Source organism: Zootoca vivipara, chromosome 10 (assembly GCF_963506605.1).
Source record: "Zootoca vivipara chromosome 10, rZooViv1.1, whole genome shotgun sequence".
Taxonomy (NCBI): Eukaryota; Metazoa; Chordata; class Lepidosauria; order Squamata; family Lacertidae; genus Zootoca; species Zootoca vivipara.
This window is the reverse complement of record NC_083285.1, coordinates 1,318,623-1,333,809: the sequence shown is the minus strand read 5'-3', so window position 1 is coordinate 1,333,809 and position 15,187 is coordinate 1,318,623. Positions and strand designations below refer to the sequence as shown.

Sequence of the window (15,187 nt, the reverse complement as noted above, 5' to 3'; positions counted from 1 at the left end):
ACAAGCATCACTAGAACCGAAAAATAAATTGCAGTTTAACATATTTATGGTGTGCCCCCAAAACCTCTTATCATTCCACAGTCTCCTTAAATATTTATGAGACACCCTTAAGTTCGTTCACTATATAGATAATATAAATAAAAGAGTGAATGCTGTCAGTGCAGAAAATAGTTTGGATTTTATATTTTCCCACATGCCTCTGAGGGGCAGCCATTAATCAGAGAGGGAAGTTGTTTGACAGCGCTGCCTTTGAGACATGCTGCTCTGATATCACCAGGGGAAGAGGGAAGTGTCCTTTGGCCTGGAACACTGACATAAACAAAAAGGATTCTGTAGCGGATATAATTTCTCATGTCACGATTGGCTCTTAGGGCTGCAGGAAATGGATCTCACTCTGGCACTTGTATTAGCTCAGTATTTTAGGCTACTGCCGCATATATGTTTTTGCAAGAGCCATATCCTGAAAGCTACTGGCATCATATATATTGTTGTGTTGTTGTAAATGTTTTTGGAAGCTAAACAAAAACCCAATAAACCGAACATAGTGGAAAGAAGTATTAAATAAATACGGACTTTTAATCTTGTTTAACTCGACCCCATTGCATCAAAACGATAACGCTTAGCCTTTACATGGAGCTCTAGCATATTCAAAGCATGTCAGCTGCATTATCTCTGTATCATTACAACAATCCTGTAAGGTAGGTCATTATAATTGCATATGGCAGATGCAAAGTCAACAGATCTTAGGGCTGGAGAACACACAATTTAGGACTTGATTTGGATACAACCATTCACAGCCCAAGCCTGGCTCTGACCATTTTAAGCATGAGACACCAGTCAGGAACCTGTGAGGTTACTCTTAGCACAGTTCAACCCAGATGAGCTCACTCCTCTTGCAGAGAAATAAAAAAATATCGGTTATTTCACAGAAGCCAAGGGTATCCGTTAGGCTATTACATTATGTATGATTTGTGACTGTACAAAGTACCAACTAGCTCCCCTTTGTTCCATTAGTGAGTCCCAGCAGCTCTGCCAAACTGAGGAATCTATTGCTTCCCATATAGGTTAATGGATCACTTTACATTTTGATAATGTCTCACATTACTGCATGTTTCATTAAGACTGATGTCATGTTCTCAACACCAATGATCAGCTGGGGCTGCGAGGATGCTTAGCAATTATAGCAGGTAACAAGGCACATTGGATTCTTCCATGTTTTCTAGAAAAGTCCATGATCACCTCTCTCTTTTTGCAATCCCTTTCAACTCAGGAACGCAGATTTTGGTAATCCGTACTTATAGATTATGTTTAGTGAAGCAACAGTGCAAATTCAGGGATTATTACACCAACAAAAAAACAACAAAGAACAAATATTATCCATACCGATTTTGGGTGCTGTCTACATACCTCCAACTGAAATGCCAGAGATTTTCTCAGATAGCTCTGGTTAACCTCAATAGATGTTACTAGAGAACTGCTGAAGTGCTGTCTTTCTCTTCCAGATCAGAGCTGTGTTAGGGACAGATTAATTCCAAGGTTGGCATCAGCACCTGGCATTTTGGGCAGCTGTGATGGCACCAGCAGCTTTGCAGGGCTCACTGGTGATGCCTGCATGCACACACACACACACACACACACACACACACACACACACACACCCCATCCCAGAGCTTTGAGCAGTGTCAGCTGCCTTGATCTAGACATCCTTTTAATTTTCCATAGTGTTCCTGGCCCACAGTTGCTCTGGCTTCCCTTACTCTTTTGAATCTAGCAAGCGCCTTTCAAAGAAGTCAAATACTAGACAAGTTGTGTAGCTCTGGCAGTACTTCATGATACAGTACTATCAAGATTTCCCAAATCCAGCATTTAAAAGCCCCGCAAGCCAACTAACATTCCTTTCAGAGTTCAAAAGACCCCACCCCGTTTTAACTCTTTAGCCCATCTATGACTCTTTGGCTGTGGTTTGACCACTCCCGCTCAATTCTCTGTTCAACAAGCTCTGAGGACAGCTTAGTGAGGACAGCTAATTATGTCGTGCCCTGACTGATATGCTTCCCCTTTTATCTCATTTCACAGAAGCCACAAAGCCTTCTAGTGTCCTTTCAGAATAAAAGAGAGGAAAGGGCAAAATAGGGCAACCGCTGCTTTGGAGATAGCATGGTGCCAATGCTGGGACAAGAACATTATGTCCTCAGAGAAAGCTTCTGATAATGTGAGAATGGCAAAAGAAAAAAGGGGGGGAGGGAAGTATAACCATACAAATTGTTGGCGGCGGCAGAAAGTACTAGAACTATCACGGGACATCTCCATACTTGGATCCAACTGCAGAAACTCAACTTGCCCTGCACATGGCTGCTTAAAACACAACTTCACGGGTACAACTCCATGTCACAAGTTGCTTGTGGGAAAGCAGCTTGCCACAATGTTCCTCTTTTTTCACTGTTTCTGGGATGGAAACAGCTAAAGTGGTTTGGAGAGCCATTTCACATGCACAAGGCTTGCCATGTACACCTTCCGTCACACAACCGTGCTTTAAACAGCTTCTTCCATGCAGCAGATCACACACGTTAATGAAAGCTGCAGGGGCAAAACCAGGCTTTCTTTCCCCCGGGGGGGTCAAAGACCCAGTTTAGCACACACTGTGTATATACGCACAGCTCACAACATAAAAGTAGAAAATATATTATTTGAATTCAACATTTTATTTTTATACAACATTTTAATTGATTTCCAGCATAATTTACCCAACATAATTTCCAGAGTAACTTATAACAAGTAAAAAAGTATGCATTTTTATAGTCTTAGGAGGGGGTGCCTCAGGGTTCCGTTCTCTCCCCCATGCTTTTTTATATCTACACGCAGCCGCTGGGAGAGATCATCAGGGGGTTTGGGCTGGGTGTTCATCAGTATGCGGATGATACCCAGCTCTACCTCTCTTTCAAATCAGAACCAGTGAAGGCGGTGAAGGTCCTGTGTGAGTGCCTGGAGGCGGTTGGAGGATGGATGGCGGTTAACAGATTGAGGTTGAATCCTGACAAGACAGAAGTACTGTTCTTGGGGGTTAGGGGGAGGGTGGGTGTGGAGAACTCCCTAGTTCTGAATGGGGCAACTGTACCCCTGAAGGAGCAGGTGTGCAGCCTGGGAGTCATTTTGGACTCACAACTATCCATAGAAGTGCAGGTCAATTCTGTGTCCAGGGCAGCTACCTGCCAGCTCCACCTGGTACGCAGGCTGAGACCCTTCCTGCCCGCAGACTGTCTTGCCAGAGTGGTGCATGCTCGAGTTATCTCCCGCTTGGACTATTGTGATGCGTTCTACGTGGGGCTACCTTTGAAGGTGACTCGGATACTGCAATTAATCCAGAATGTGGCAGCTAGACTGGTGACTGGGAGTGGCGGCCAAGACCATATAACACCGGTCCTGAAAGACCTACCTTGGTTCCTGGTACATTTCTGAGCACAATTCAAAGTGTTGGTGCTGACCGTTAAAGCTCTAAACAGCCTCAGTCCAGTATACCTGAAGGAGTGTCTCCACCCTCATTGTTCAGCCCAGACACTGAGGTCCAGCTCCGAGGACCTTCTGGCAGTTCCCTCACTGCGAGAAGTGAGGTTACAGGGAACCAGGCAGAGGGCTTTCTTGGTGGTGGCGCCCACCCTGTGGAACGCCCTTCCACCAGATGTCAAGGAAATAAACAACTATCTTACTTTTAAAAGACATCTGAAGGCAGTTTTTAATGTTTAATGCTGTATTGTGTTTTTAATATTCAGTTGGGAGCTGCCCAGAGTGGCTGGGGAAAGCCAGCCAGATGGGCAGGGTATAAATAATATGTTGTTGTTGTTGTTGTTAGCTGTTTCACACCAGCCAGATATTCTTGTTCACCTCAGATCATAGCTGCCAAGTTTTCCCTTTTCTCGCGAGGAAGCCTAATCAGCATAAGGGAAAATCCCTTTAAAAAAGGGATAACTTGGCAGCTATGCCTCAGATGTTAAGTTGCTTCCGCTATTACCATTAGCATAGGCTACTGTATAAAATCCCACCACACGGCACAAAAATCTAAAGGCTGTGCCTTGCCCTGAATGCAAAGCTTTATAGAAGCAATAATCACCTAACATACAGGAAAACTAAACCCAGGATTTCTCTCTCACACAGTTGCAAAGCCAGTCCAAGGAGCCCTTCTTCTATTTCCCAGGGAAAGGAGATGGAGGATCGCTCACCTAGGAGCAGGAAGGCTGGGTGTGCAAGCCAAGCCCTGAAGTCCAGACAGGCTGGGAGACTGAATGGCGCCCCTTGGAGGCTTCACCCAGGGCAAAACCCCTGGCTAGTCCTCTGCTAGCTATGGAAATAATTAATGCTGAAAATTAATGCTGAAGGCCTTGCATGGCCTTGATGCCCCACTCTTGGTTTTTAAGGCCTGCAGGATTGTTAATTTTTGCTCAAATATTCTTTATTTTTATCACATTCTGCATGTTATACCAAATACCAGTTGTCTTCAGTCTTTATAAACCCAGGATCCCCTGCTGCCACATTGGACTAAATATATCCATATTTCTTAGTTCTCTCTCTCACTCCTTTATCTCCTTTTGCCCCTCTCACTCTTGCGCTCTTTCTCAAAGTTTCAAAACAGAAAATGGCAGCAGCCTTCTTTGGCTGAGGGTGCAGCCCCACAGGGATTAATGGTGACTGAACAAAGACTAGCCCCTCGTACCTGAACTAAACCAAACCAATGCCCCACCCAGGCCAGCCCCGAAACTCTTAGAGCCAGTAGTTCTCAAGGAAAGAGCTCTTCCAGCTTTATAATATACAGCCATACCTCAGTTTAAGTACGCTTCAGTTTGAGTACTCCGCAGACCCGTCTGGAACGGATTAATACACTTTCCATTACTTTCAATGGGAAAGTTCGCTTCAGGTTAAGTACGCTTCAGGTTAAGTACAGACTTCCGGAACCAATTCTGTACTTAAACCGAGGTACCATTTTATTATTCTTTAACTAGAAACAAATGGAATAAAGTTTTAGGTGTCATTTCCATTCACCATATATGTTCAGCCATTGGGGATAGTGCCCTATAACTTGTTGGCTCTCTTATGTTGTGTTAGTTGTACAGTACCAGAGTTTTATCAAGTATGTGATCAATCAGGCTTCTGGAGCTTTCAGGATTCTGCAGCTGAATCTTATTTACACTGATGCAATCTCATTATCATTGTTGCTCAGTGAATCCATCCATATGATTTACGTTCTTGTAAAGAGAACAAAAACACAAAACAAAACAAAAAACGTCAAGTGTGCAGCCCCCTCTAGGACTGCTGGGTTTCTATTTTACAGAATTCTATTTTACAATGATTTGCAAGCATATGCCCCAGACCTGGAACAAAGGAGGACACAATAGCATTGAATACGACAATGCATCATCTCATCTTTTAAAGCAATAACACTGACACAGATCAAGATGAATGGGAAAGAAGGTTCTGGGGGATAATTCCCAGGTGGGTACTGTTACCTGAGACAATATTAACCAGCAGTTCATTTCAGTTGAATGGCCAGATGCTAATCTGAATATTAGTTTTCATGCTGATGGCAAAATGCTTAGTAATCTACTAAAGACCTTAAGTGAAAATACACTTTGCATTCCCCTGTTGCTTCATACAGAATTTTCTGTTATCTGCTGCTTAAAAATAAAAAATTATGTTTGCATACACAAAGGGATGAAGCAATATGGGCCCCTATTGTAAGAACACACACAGACATCACAAGCAGGAACTGACAACAAAATATACTCAAGGTGATACAATGCAGACAGAATATGTTTTAAAGGATCATATTGGCAAAATTAGAATGGAGACTGGAAGAGAGAAAAAAGGGGTTGTGGTTGAAATAGCTCTAGTGGCCAATGGCATCAGGTGGTTGGTGGGCTGCTGCAGACCTGTTAAAAGACCTGGTAATAGGGAGTCAGACCAGGAGATGTTCTGTTAATCCTTGTTCTTCCACAGCAGGGGGGCCCAGCTAAACTGAGAGCAGCTTAGCAGAGCTGGCTGACTCGCCTGCCATGCAACAGCTGGTGATGGTGCTTTGGTCTCTTGGGTTCAATTTAGAACCATAGAGTTGGAAGGGTCATCTAGTCCAACCCCCTGCAAGGCAGGAATCTCAGCAAAAGCATCCCCGACAGATGGTCATCCAACCTCTGCTTAAAAACCTCCAAGGACAGCTTCCGCTCATGCATGCTGGGAATGGCGGGCATAACATCTGCTCTGCTTCAATGGTGTGTTTTTTGGCGGCTGCTTCGGGAGTACGCAGCCTCCCCCACCCCTCCCGGGACGCTACGGGAGGGGGCCACTGGCCCGCAGATGCCCTTAACCCACCCGGACCCTGTGGGGGGTGGGGGGCCTGGGCCGAGCACCCGTTGGAGTCGGCACTCCTGGAAGCCACCCAATGCGGGGACGGGTCCCATAACTTGGAATTTTAATTAGATAAAAGTTTTGGGCATGCCTCAGATGAAGGAGCAAAAAATTCATTGCCCTGATCTGTAGAGAAAAAGACTTGATTTACAGCCACTGAGAGATAAGAGGTGGAAACATTGCGGAAAGGAAGATGGATTATCTGGAGAAACCGAGAAGCCTGACAGGGAAGTGAACCCCTCCCTTTTTTCTTCTCTTAAAGATTATACTAAACACCTTTTCTGGACGGGCTATCGGAATTATCTAGAGCAGCGGGAAAATAGAAAGTATAAACTGTGTGGACATGGAAATATAAACAATATAAAAATGGAGGATTTATATATGCTTTGATAATCTGGTAAAAATCTCCCTACTAAAAGCCGGTGCTTGTTGGGACTTTTTGTGGATCAATTAAGAAGATTTAAGACTTGTGTTGCAGTCAGAAATTAAGAAAGTACAAAATGGCGCCGAAGCGGAGAGGAGCTAGAGGCGAGGAGGAAGCCGTTGCTTGTTTTTAGAAGAGTGATAAGATTTGACTTGGCTAACCCCTCGCTGGAAAAGCTGTAAATCTGTCTTCAGAGGAGCTATGGAGTAGAAATTTGGACATGATTTGTGATTGTGTGCTTATGTTGGATTTGGAAGGACCAGCGATCAGAGGGAGACTAAAGACACAAATCCATGCAGTGACAGAAAATGGTAAAACCTGGCTGGCAACACAACTCAGAGGCTTGGAGAAGATTGAAGGATGTCAACAAAGACTGTTAGGAAAGGACTGTATTATTTTGGGACAATATGTGAAGGTTTACATCAGAGGCTGAATAACAAGGGAGAAATTATTAAAAAGCAAATGGCAGTAGTGATTAGTAGGAAGCTCTGGAATCCGAGGCATGGGGAGTCTGAAAAATTCAGTATAATTAGTCATAATTGGAATGTTTCCTTTAATTGGAATTGTATAATTAATTTGGATTTGTAATATAAAGTGTAATTGGGAATAATTTCAATGTGATTTGATGTTGTTTAATTGGAAAATCTAATAAAAATTATTTAAAAAAAATAAAAACCTCCAAGGACTGAGGGAGACCATTTCAACTGAAGCTCAGGCAAAGCATGCCTAAGTCAGGAGCAGCACCACACACCACTGACCAGACTGGGCTCTGTGATGATTAAGAAGACAACCTTATCGGGATATAGATCTCTCCAGAGTATTAACTCTAAAAGGTTGGCAGAAGCTGGGACAGAGCAATGGGACCTCACTCCGTGGCGCAGATTCGAACCACTGACCTTCCAATTGGCAGGCCCAAGAGGCTCAGTGGTTTAGACCACAGCACCACCCATGTCCCAACGATGTGGCTGAAAGATCCTTGGGATGCAGTTGCTCTTCTTGAGGGCCTGGTGCTGAATTAGCCTCCCTTATCCTCTGTTTGCATGTACGTAAAATAAATAAATAAATAAATAAATAAATAAATAATAATTTATTATTTATACCCCGCCCATCTGGCTGGGTTTCCCCAGCCACTCTGGGCGGTTTCCAACAGAAAAATGAAATGAAATAATCTATTAAACATTAAAAGCCTCCCTAAACAGGGCTGCCTTCACAATATAACATACATCTCCAGAGCACTCCTACAGAGGAAACTAAATCATGCAGTACTTACTCTCCCTTAAACATCTTACCACTTAGGAAAGCAGGAAATGCTTACCAAATATTTACTAAGTTCCTATTAGGTATATATATGGTAATTCAATATACACATTAATTGCAACATAACACATCACATATGGCTCTCAGAGCAGAATATATTGCTCATTGCTTGGACAGGCACAGGGAAGATGGGAGTTGGAAAAGAGCAATCCCAATTTAGAGGTGTTTTAGGACTATGGGAACTTCAAAGGGTAGATGGAGCTCTCCTATTCCAAAAGGTCCATTAATATCAGTGGAAGAAGCTGAACTCTGTGTGTGCTTATCATTCATTGCACAGTTTTGGTCCCCCCCCCCATTGAAATTAATATTTAGGCATCTGCATATGTGCCTCGAAGCACATGCAGGGCACCTGTTGCTGTGCTCATGAAGGCTCCTCTTCCCACTGCCAAAAGTTGCCATTACAGCATGTGTGCTCCAATATGAACCTCCTCGTATGCTTATTTCATGGATTAGGGCCTTCCTCTGAAGGCTCAGAAGTCAGTTACATAGAGCAGCATACTTTCCCTGTACTCAGGGACGTCTCAACCATATCTGGCGCCCTGGTGCCAAGATTCCTCCGGCGCCCCCTGTGAGTGAGGTGGGCAGGAGGGGCGCGCGGGGAGCTGAGAGGGGCAGAGGTGGCAGCCCCAGACTCACGCTCCCTGCGCGCCTCCGGAGAGCTGCCTGAAGCCGCTCAACAGCAGAGGCGCGCGGAGGCAGACACCAGCGTTTGGCACCCCTTCTGCGTCCCTGATGGCCAGGCAACCTGGCGGCTTGCGCCACCCAGCCCAGGCCTAGGGACGGCCCTGCCTGTACTGTAGTTATTCCTTTGAGCACCTGTGGTCTCTGCCTAAGGAGACTGCTTCTCTCCTGGCATACAGGGGGCAGAGAAAAGCATTTCTCTTCCACAATGTCTTTCAGAGAAGGTAGGATAGCTGCTGTTACTGCCATAGGTCACACCTGTGTGCTTGCTTTAACTGGTTTTGTGATTGAACAATGAGTCAGAGTATTTGTTTTAATAGGGATGTCTCAACAGATTGCACACTTTCATGACATTTTATTGTTTGAGTGACTGAATGGTGGGGAACAAAGAAAGATTTGACAAACCTGAGAGCTCCTTGGAAGGGGTGGAAGAGAGGGTAGCCATTGCCAGTCATTGGCCGTCATTGTGCATGTGGTGCAGAAACCCTTAGACTAGGCATTTTGCCTGTGTGTGCTTACCATTTGCTGATTACATTTGCACAAGAAAATATGAACTCACTGCAACACATCAGTAAAAGTAATAATAAATACATTTGGCATCCGGGATCTCATGGAGCTGTTGTGTAGCAACACCCTACCCAATTGGGCATATCATCTATGCAACATGAACAAGTTAAGCATCAGATCATCATCTTCCCTCAAATTGTCTTCAGCTTAACACCTTAATTCTCATCCCCAAATGAAGCAAAGCCTAAGAACAGGTAAGTGCTTTGGTTTGCATCAGTCCCTTTGTTAACTCGCTCCTCTCCCCCCTGTATATTCCCTGCTGCTTCCTTGAAAGTTACAGGGCAAGCCTTGCAAGCAACAGGCTCCATGTGGACACTGGACCACACACTGTTTTCTGGATAATAGCAAAGAGGGTGAAGCAGAAAAGGTGACAGAGTACAAAACTCTGGAAAGCCACTTAGAGGATGTGTGGAAGAAGTTGGGCTTGAGTAGGGCTTTTCAGGTGCCCAAAGATCAAAATAGAGCAGGTGAAGCTGTTGCACAAAGGGGTGGCATCGGAGACTGGAAGAAGAGCATTATTTGATAGACAGGATGAAAGGCCTGTGAAGGGAGGTGAGTTGTGATATGTGGTTTGACCCAAGAGTGAGTAGAGCCTTGTAGGTAAGGAACAGAAGCCGCTGTAGAAGATAGCAGGGAAAAGACTGTGACTGAAACATGAGAGGTGATAAAATCACTTGTAATACAAGCAAGTTATCGTTTTTTTAATGTTTAAAAATATATACTTGAAGGAGTCTAGACTAGTTTCTGGTCCCAAACACCTAGGAATAAATCTAGATTACCTCTTTTGATTGTCAGACATAGTGATCTCAGATAAAGTCTGGTTTAAACAAAAATGAAGAAGCCATGTATAGAAAAAAGCTAGTAGATAAAATTTATATCCCACCCTTCCTCCCAAAGGAGCCCAGGGCAGCAAACAACAAGTGACAAAACAATAAAAAACATCTTTAAAACATCTTAAAACAAATTCTAATACAGATGCAGACTGGGAAAGAGCTAAACTTAAAAGGCTTCTTGAAATATACATCTCAACATATCCAGGGCCTTTTCCCTCTCTTTCTTTTAAGATTCAACAAGCCACAACATATTTGTCAATGCTAGAGGCAAGGATGAAGCAAGTCTACTAGATGTCTCAAGCACACACCCCCTCTCAATCAAATCAAACACATTTTACATCAAAGGACACCTCTTTTAAGTCTCTTAAATGACCCTAAGCTTGAGAAAATTGCAGTTCACAGAAGTGAAAGAACGTAATAATAGTTCTATACAGTACTAACATAGGAAAGCCACCACAAGGCTATTTTATCTTGCAAAGCTGGCTGGATCTTGAATGGTTGTAACACGATCGGTGTAGCTTTCAATAATGTTTGCTACTACAGTATATTAGAGTCAATTTTCCCAGTTGTGTATGCATCACTGAAATTAAACAATTGTACTCTGTAAAATTAACGCAAAGCATATCTTGCCTCCCCTTCACGCTCTGCTAGTTCACATATTTCTGCTGAAAGCACAACAACAACAACAACAACAACAACAACAACAACAACAACACTGTTCCTTCATACACTTATATTGCTGGACATGCAGCTTGTCAAGGACTTTAAAAGGGTTCCTACTGCATGCCAAATTCTGCTGCTTTTAAAATGATCAGCATATCACTTTGGAACTGAAAACCAGGCTTTACTTACAAACACATCCATTAGCAGATGCTCCAACGTGGCTTCAATGTCTTCTAGCTTGGATGCGAAAGTCATCATAAAGGCAACTGCTAGCTCAGATCCAGCAACCTGAAGAATCCCACCAATTCGCAGTTGGTCCAGTGGACCAGCTCCCTGAACTGTACACAGCCTGTTTACACAACAAGACTTTCCCTGTTCATCGCCTAAATCTCGTAGTGATGACTGGAGGATGACTATTACTCCATCTAGAAGGGAAGGCACGAACTGGAGGCAAGGGCTCCTGCTTCTCCCCTCAAATAACTGCACAGTCTGAGGAATTGCCTGGCATTTGGCAAACCACAACAGAGAGGCTTTCGTGAGAGAAATTCTCGTGCACACAGGGGCATTGGAGAGAGGAAGTACAATAAAGTGCCTTTAACTGTGACTGATATTTATAGGAGGACAAGATTTTTTTTTACACCATTCCATTTCTCTGTTCATTTCTGACCTTTCAACAAATGGCTCAACACACTGGAGTCTATTGAAATATAGGGGCAGCAGGTCTCTCGGAGCCTGCCTGTGACCAACGCCAGGCCAGTTCACACAGCCACCCCCATCAATAGCTCTTTGTCAAAGGCCCATCAGACTCTGCACTGTCTGCTGCTGACAGAAGAGAGCACAGACATGAAAGAAACAGGGAACCCAAGTTGCGCTGGGACATTAATTTTTTCCTAGAAATATTTTTAGCTCCTGTTGCTGCTTGAGAAAAAAGAATGTAAAAGACAAAGTTAAAGGGAGGGGGTTGCCTCTTCCCCTTCTGCAACATCTAGTTCATATCCCAAATGTAATTTCGGTATGTGCTTCTCCACGTTCAGTACCAAAAATGTGGAGCAGGGAGCAAGGAAATGCACAATATAATGATGATGTGAAGTTCTGATGTACTGCACATAATAATGTTATGAGATGCTATGGATCATCAACATGGTCATCAACATGTCGAAGGGTCATCAACATGGGGCTACTACTGTATTTGCAGGAGACCTGAATCTTTAGAACATGCAAATTTCAACAAGATGAGTTTGGTAGAGAGAAGCATAACTTCAGGAACTCAGGGTGGCATGAGAAGCCTGAGGCCAATAACCACATTCAAATTCATGTTATTCTCACCAGCTATCTATGACTCAAGGTGCAGGCGTGTGTGTGTGTCTGCCTTGAGATTTTCTGTGGAAAAAATACAGGCAGGATATAGACATAATAAATTATAAATTACACACACACACACACACACACACACAGACATAATAAATTATAAATACTTAAGTTATATTAAAAATGGCAAGTGTGTTATTTCACCCCATATGTCAAATACAAAAGGTATACCCAAGGTACTTCACAACTTAAAGACATGTGCCCTGTCTGACGTCCACAAAAATCAATTTGAGCTTTTCCACTTATATCAGTGGGGGATTCACACTGTATTGCATCTGGAGGAAAAATAATGTGGGAACATTTCTGGACTTGTTCCAACAGCCTGCATAGCACCAGGCTAGGAAGGAAAAAACAGGAAAGGAACTCCTTATCCTCTGATACCCAGTTCATCGCTTTTACCTGCCGAATTGTGCTGACTCCCATATTTTATGTTTTTGTAGAATCTTGGGTTTGGGCTGTAGATCAGTGGTGGGGCACATGCTTTGTATGCATAAATGTCCAATGTTAATCCCAAGCATCTCCAAGTAAATGACCTCAGGTCAGGGGAAAGTCTCCAGCCATGGTGGCCCATTAGGTTGAAGGCAGGGAGACCAACAGCAGGTGGAGTCAGAGTCAATGGCAGGCAGAGCCAACTATTTCTAGGATTATCCTCAGCCTCTTCCCCAAATGACAACACTGAGACTTACAACCTTGGACTGGTTGTAAGAAAGAAGACATGCAGGTGGGGACTGAGTGAGGGAAGACTGAGGTTGGTGGGGCAGTGAGCCATCTGCCTTAAGGGATCAGCCTCCACTGGCTTCTACCCAAGCAAGGCACTGCCAGTTTGAGTAAACAAAACTGGGCGAAATAAACCAAGGATCTTGGGGACAAGCCATAGTTCAGTGGTAGAGTGGATGCTTTGCATGCACAATGATGCAAGACTAAATCTCTGCCATCTCCATATAAAATAATGTTAGGCTGCAGACCTTAAGAGGGACCCAATGGACTGGATGGCCCTTGTGGTCTCTTCTAACTCTATGATTCTATGATTCTAAGTGGTGTTGGGGGATGAGTGTTCAGACCCCTGGGCTCTCACTTGTGGGGTCCTCTCCTCCATGCTTTTTAACATCTATATGAAACTGCTGGGAGAGATCATCAGGGGGTTTGGGCTGGGTGTCCATCAGTATGCAGAAGATACCCAGCTCTACCTCTCTTTTAAATCAGAACCAGTGAAGGCAGTGAAGGTCCTGTGTGAGTGTCTGGAGGTGGTTGGAGGATAGATGACAGCTAACAGATTGAGGTTGAATCCTGACAAGACAGAAGTATTGTTTTTGGGGAATGGGGCGGGCAGGTGTGGAGAACTCCCTGGTCCTGGATAGGGTAACTGTGACCCTGAAGGAGCAGGTGTGCAGCCTCGGAGTCATTTTGGACTCACAGCTGTCCATGGACCATATAACACTGTTCCTGAAAGACCTACATTGGCTCCCAGTACGTTTCCGAGCACAATTCAAAGTGTTGGTGCTGACCTTTAAAGTCCTAAATGGCCTCGGTCCAGTATACCTGAAGGAGCGGCTCCACCCCCATCGTTCTGCCTTGAGGCACTGAGGTCCAACAGGGATCCAGGCAGAGGGCCTTCTCGGTAGTGGCACCCGCCCTGTGGAACACCTTCCCATCAGATGTCAAGGAAATAAACCACTACCTGATTTTTACAAAACATCTGAGGGCAGCCCTGTTTAGGGAAGTTTTTAATGTTTGATGTTTTATTGTGTGTTTAATATTCTGTTGGAAGCTGCCCAGAGTGGTAGGGGAGGCCTGGCCATTTCAACAGATCTAACCCACCCTATTTATTTGTCTTAAGAAGAACAACAATAAGGAAGCAACATAAACCAATGAATTGGAACAGAGGTTGGACAAACAAATGTTCTGGGTGATTATAAAGGCAGGTAATCCTTGCAGTAGAGAGCTCAGTGGGATGTGAAGCTGTAAATTCTGTCTCCGTGTTCTTGATTGCAGTTATATTGCCTTTTCAACCATCCACCGCAGTTGGCAGTCAGGGAGCGATGGGTGACTTTTACTAGACAACAGTATGACAGTCCATTTAGAGCACGCAGTGATGGCTTACTTCAACAGTAATGAAGGGAGAACAAGACATTTCTCTGACAGACACGCTCATGGATAGGTCCTCATGTAAGGCAATAGATCAGCTTCTCCACAAAAAACCTTTTAGCACAGCAACAAGCTTGAAGAATCACAGCCCATTCAGCCTTGAATGGCCGTCCTTCTGTGGAAACAGGAATATCGCCACTAGGCGAATTTTTAATTTCAAAAATTCTGATGCTCTAGAACAGGCATGTCAAACCTGCGGCCCTCCAGATGTTTTGGCCTACAACTCCCATGATCCCTAGCTAGCAGGACCAGTGGTTGGGGAAGATGGGAATTGTAGTCCAAAACATATGGAGGGCCGCAGGTTTGACATGCCTGCTCTAGAAGGACCCAAAAACTTGTTAGGAGCCTAGCAGGGCAGAAATTGATGAGTGATGGGCGAGCCTGGCAGTGGTTGGCAGCTATGGGCAGAATCAGACAGAATTTGAAATTAACCAGCTTCTCAGACACCAGAACTGGCTATCTGATAAAGCACTGATTTGTTGTTACCCCTAATATGTATGGCACTTTACAAAAAACTGTTGAGTTTTGGATTGAAGAAGTATCAGCTAAAGATGGTTGGCATATTGTGGCCCCAGCAGGTGAAGTCTGTTTGCCACAACATCTACCAGTAAACAAATGGGAGCACAGGGAAAAACTTTGTCTTAGGGTCAAACTAGACAAGATGTTGTGAGTTCCATGATAGGGTCTTCCACATTTTTTTTTTTTAAAGCAACTAGGGAGGAGAACGAGGCATTGACTTTTTCTCTTACACCAAGGAGAGTGAAACTGTGGTCCTCCAGTTTATATTGGACCCCCAACT

At 44.1% G+C, this 15,187-nt stretch overlaps 1 protein-coding gene across 3 annotated transcripts in view; it reads right to left on the bottom strand.

Annotated features, from left to right (window-relative positions):
- FRMD4A (FERM domain containing 4A) overlaps positions 1-15,187 on the bottom strand; it is a 413,482-nt gene that overhangs the window by 280,751 nt on the left and 117,544 nt on the right. Inside the window, exon 1 of one of the 3 annotated variants that reach the window (XM_035127379.2) lies at positions 11,065-12,282. The exons of the other annotated variants lie outside the window; for them this stretch is intronic. Within the exon in view, the coding sequence (XP_034983270.2) occupies positions 11,065-11,133 (69 nt within the window). The 5' untranslated portion in view covers positions 11,134-12,282. Of the gene's footprint in view, positions 1-11,064; positions 12,283-15,187 lie in introns of those variants that run through there. 3 annotated transcript variants of the gene reach the window in all.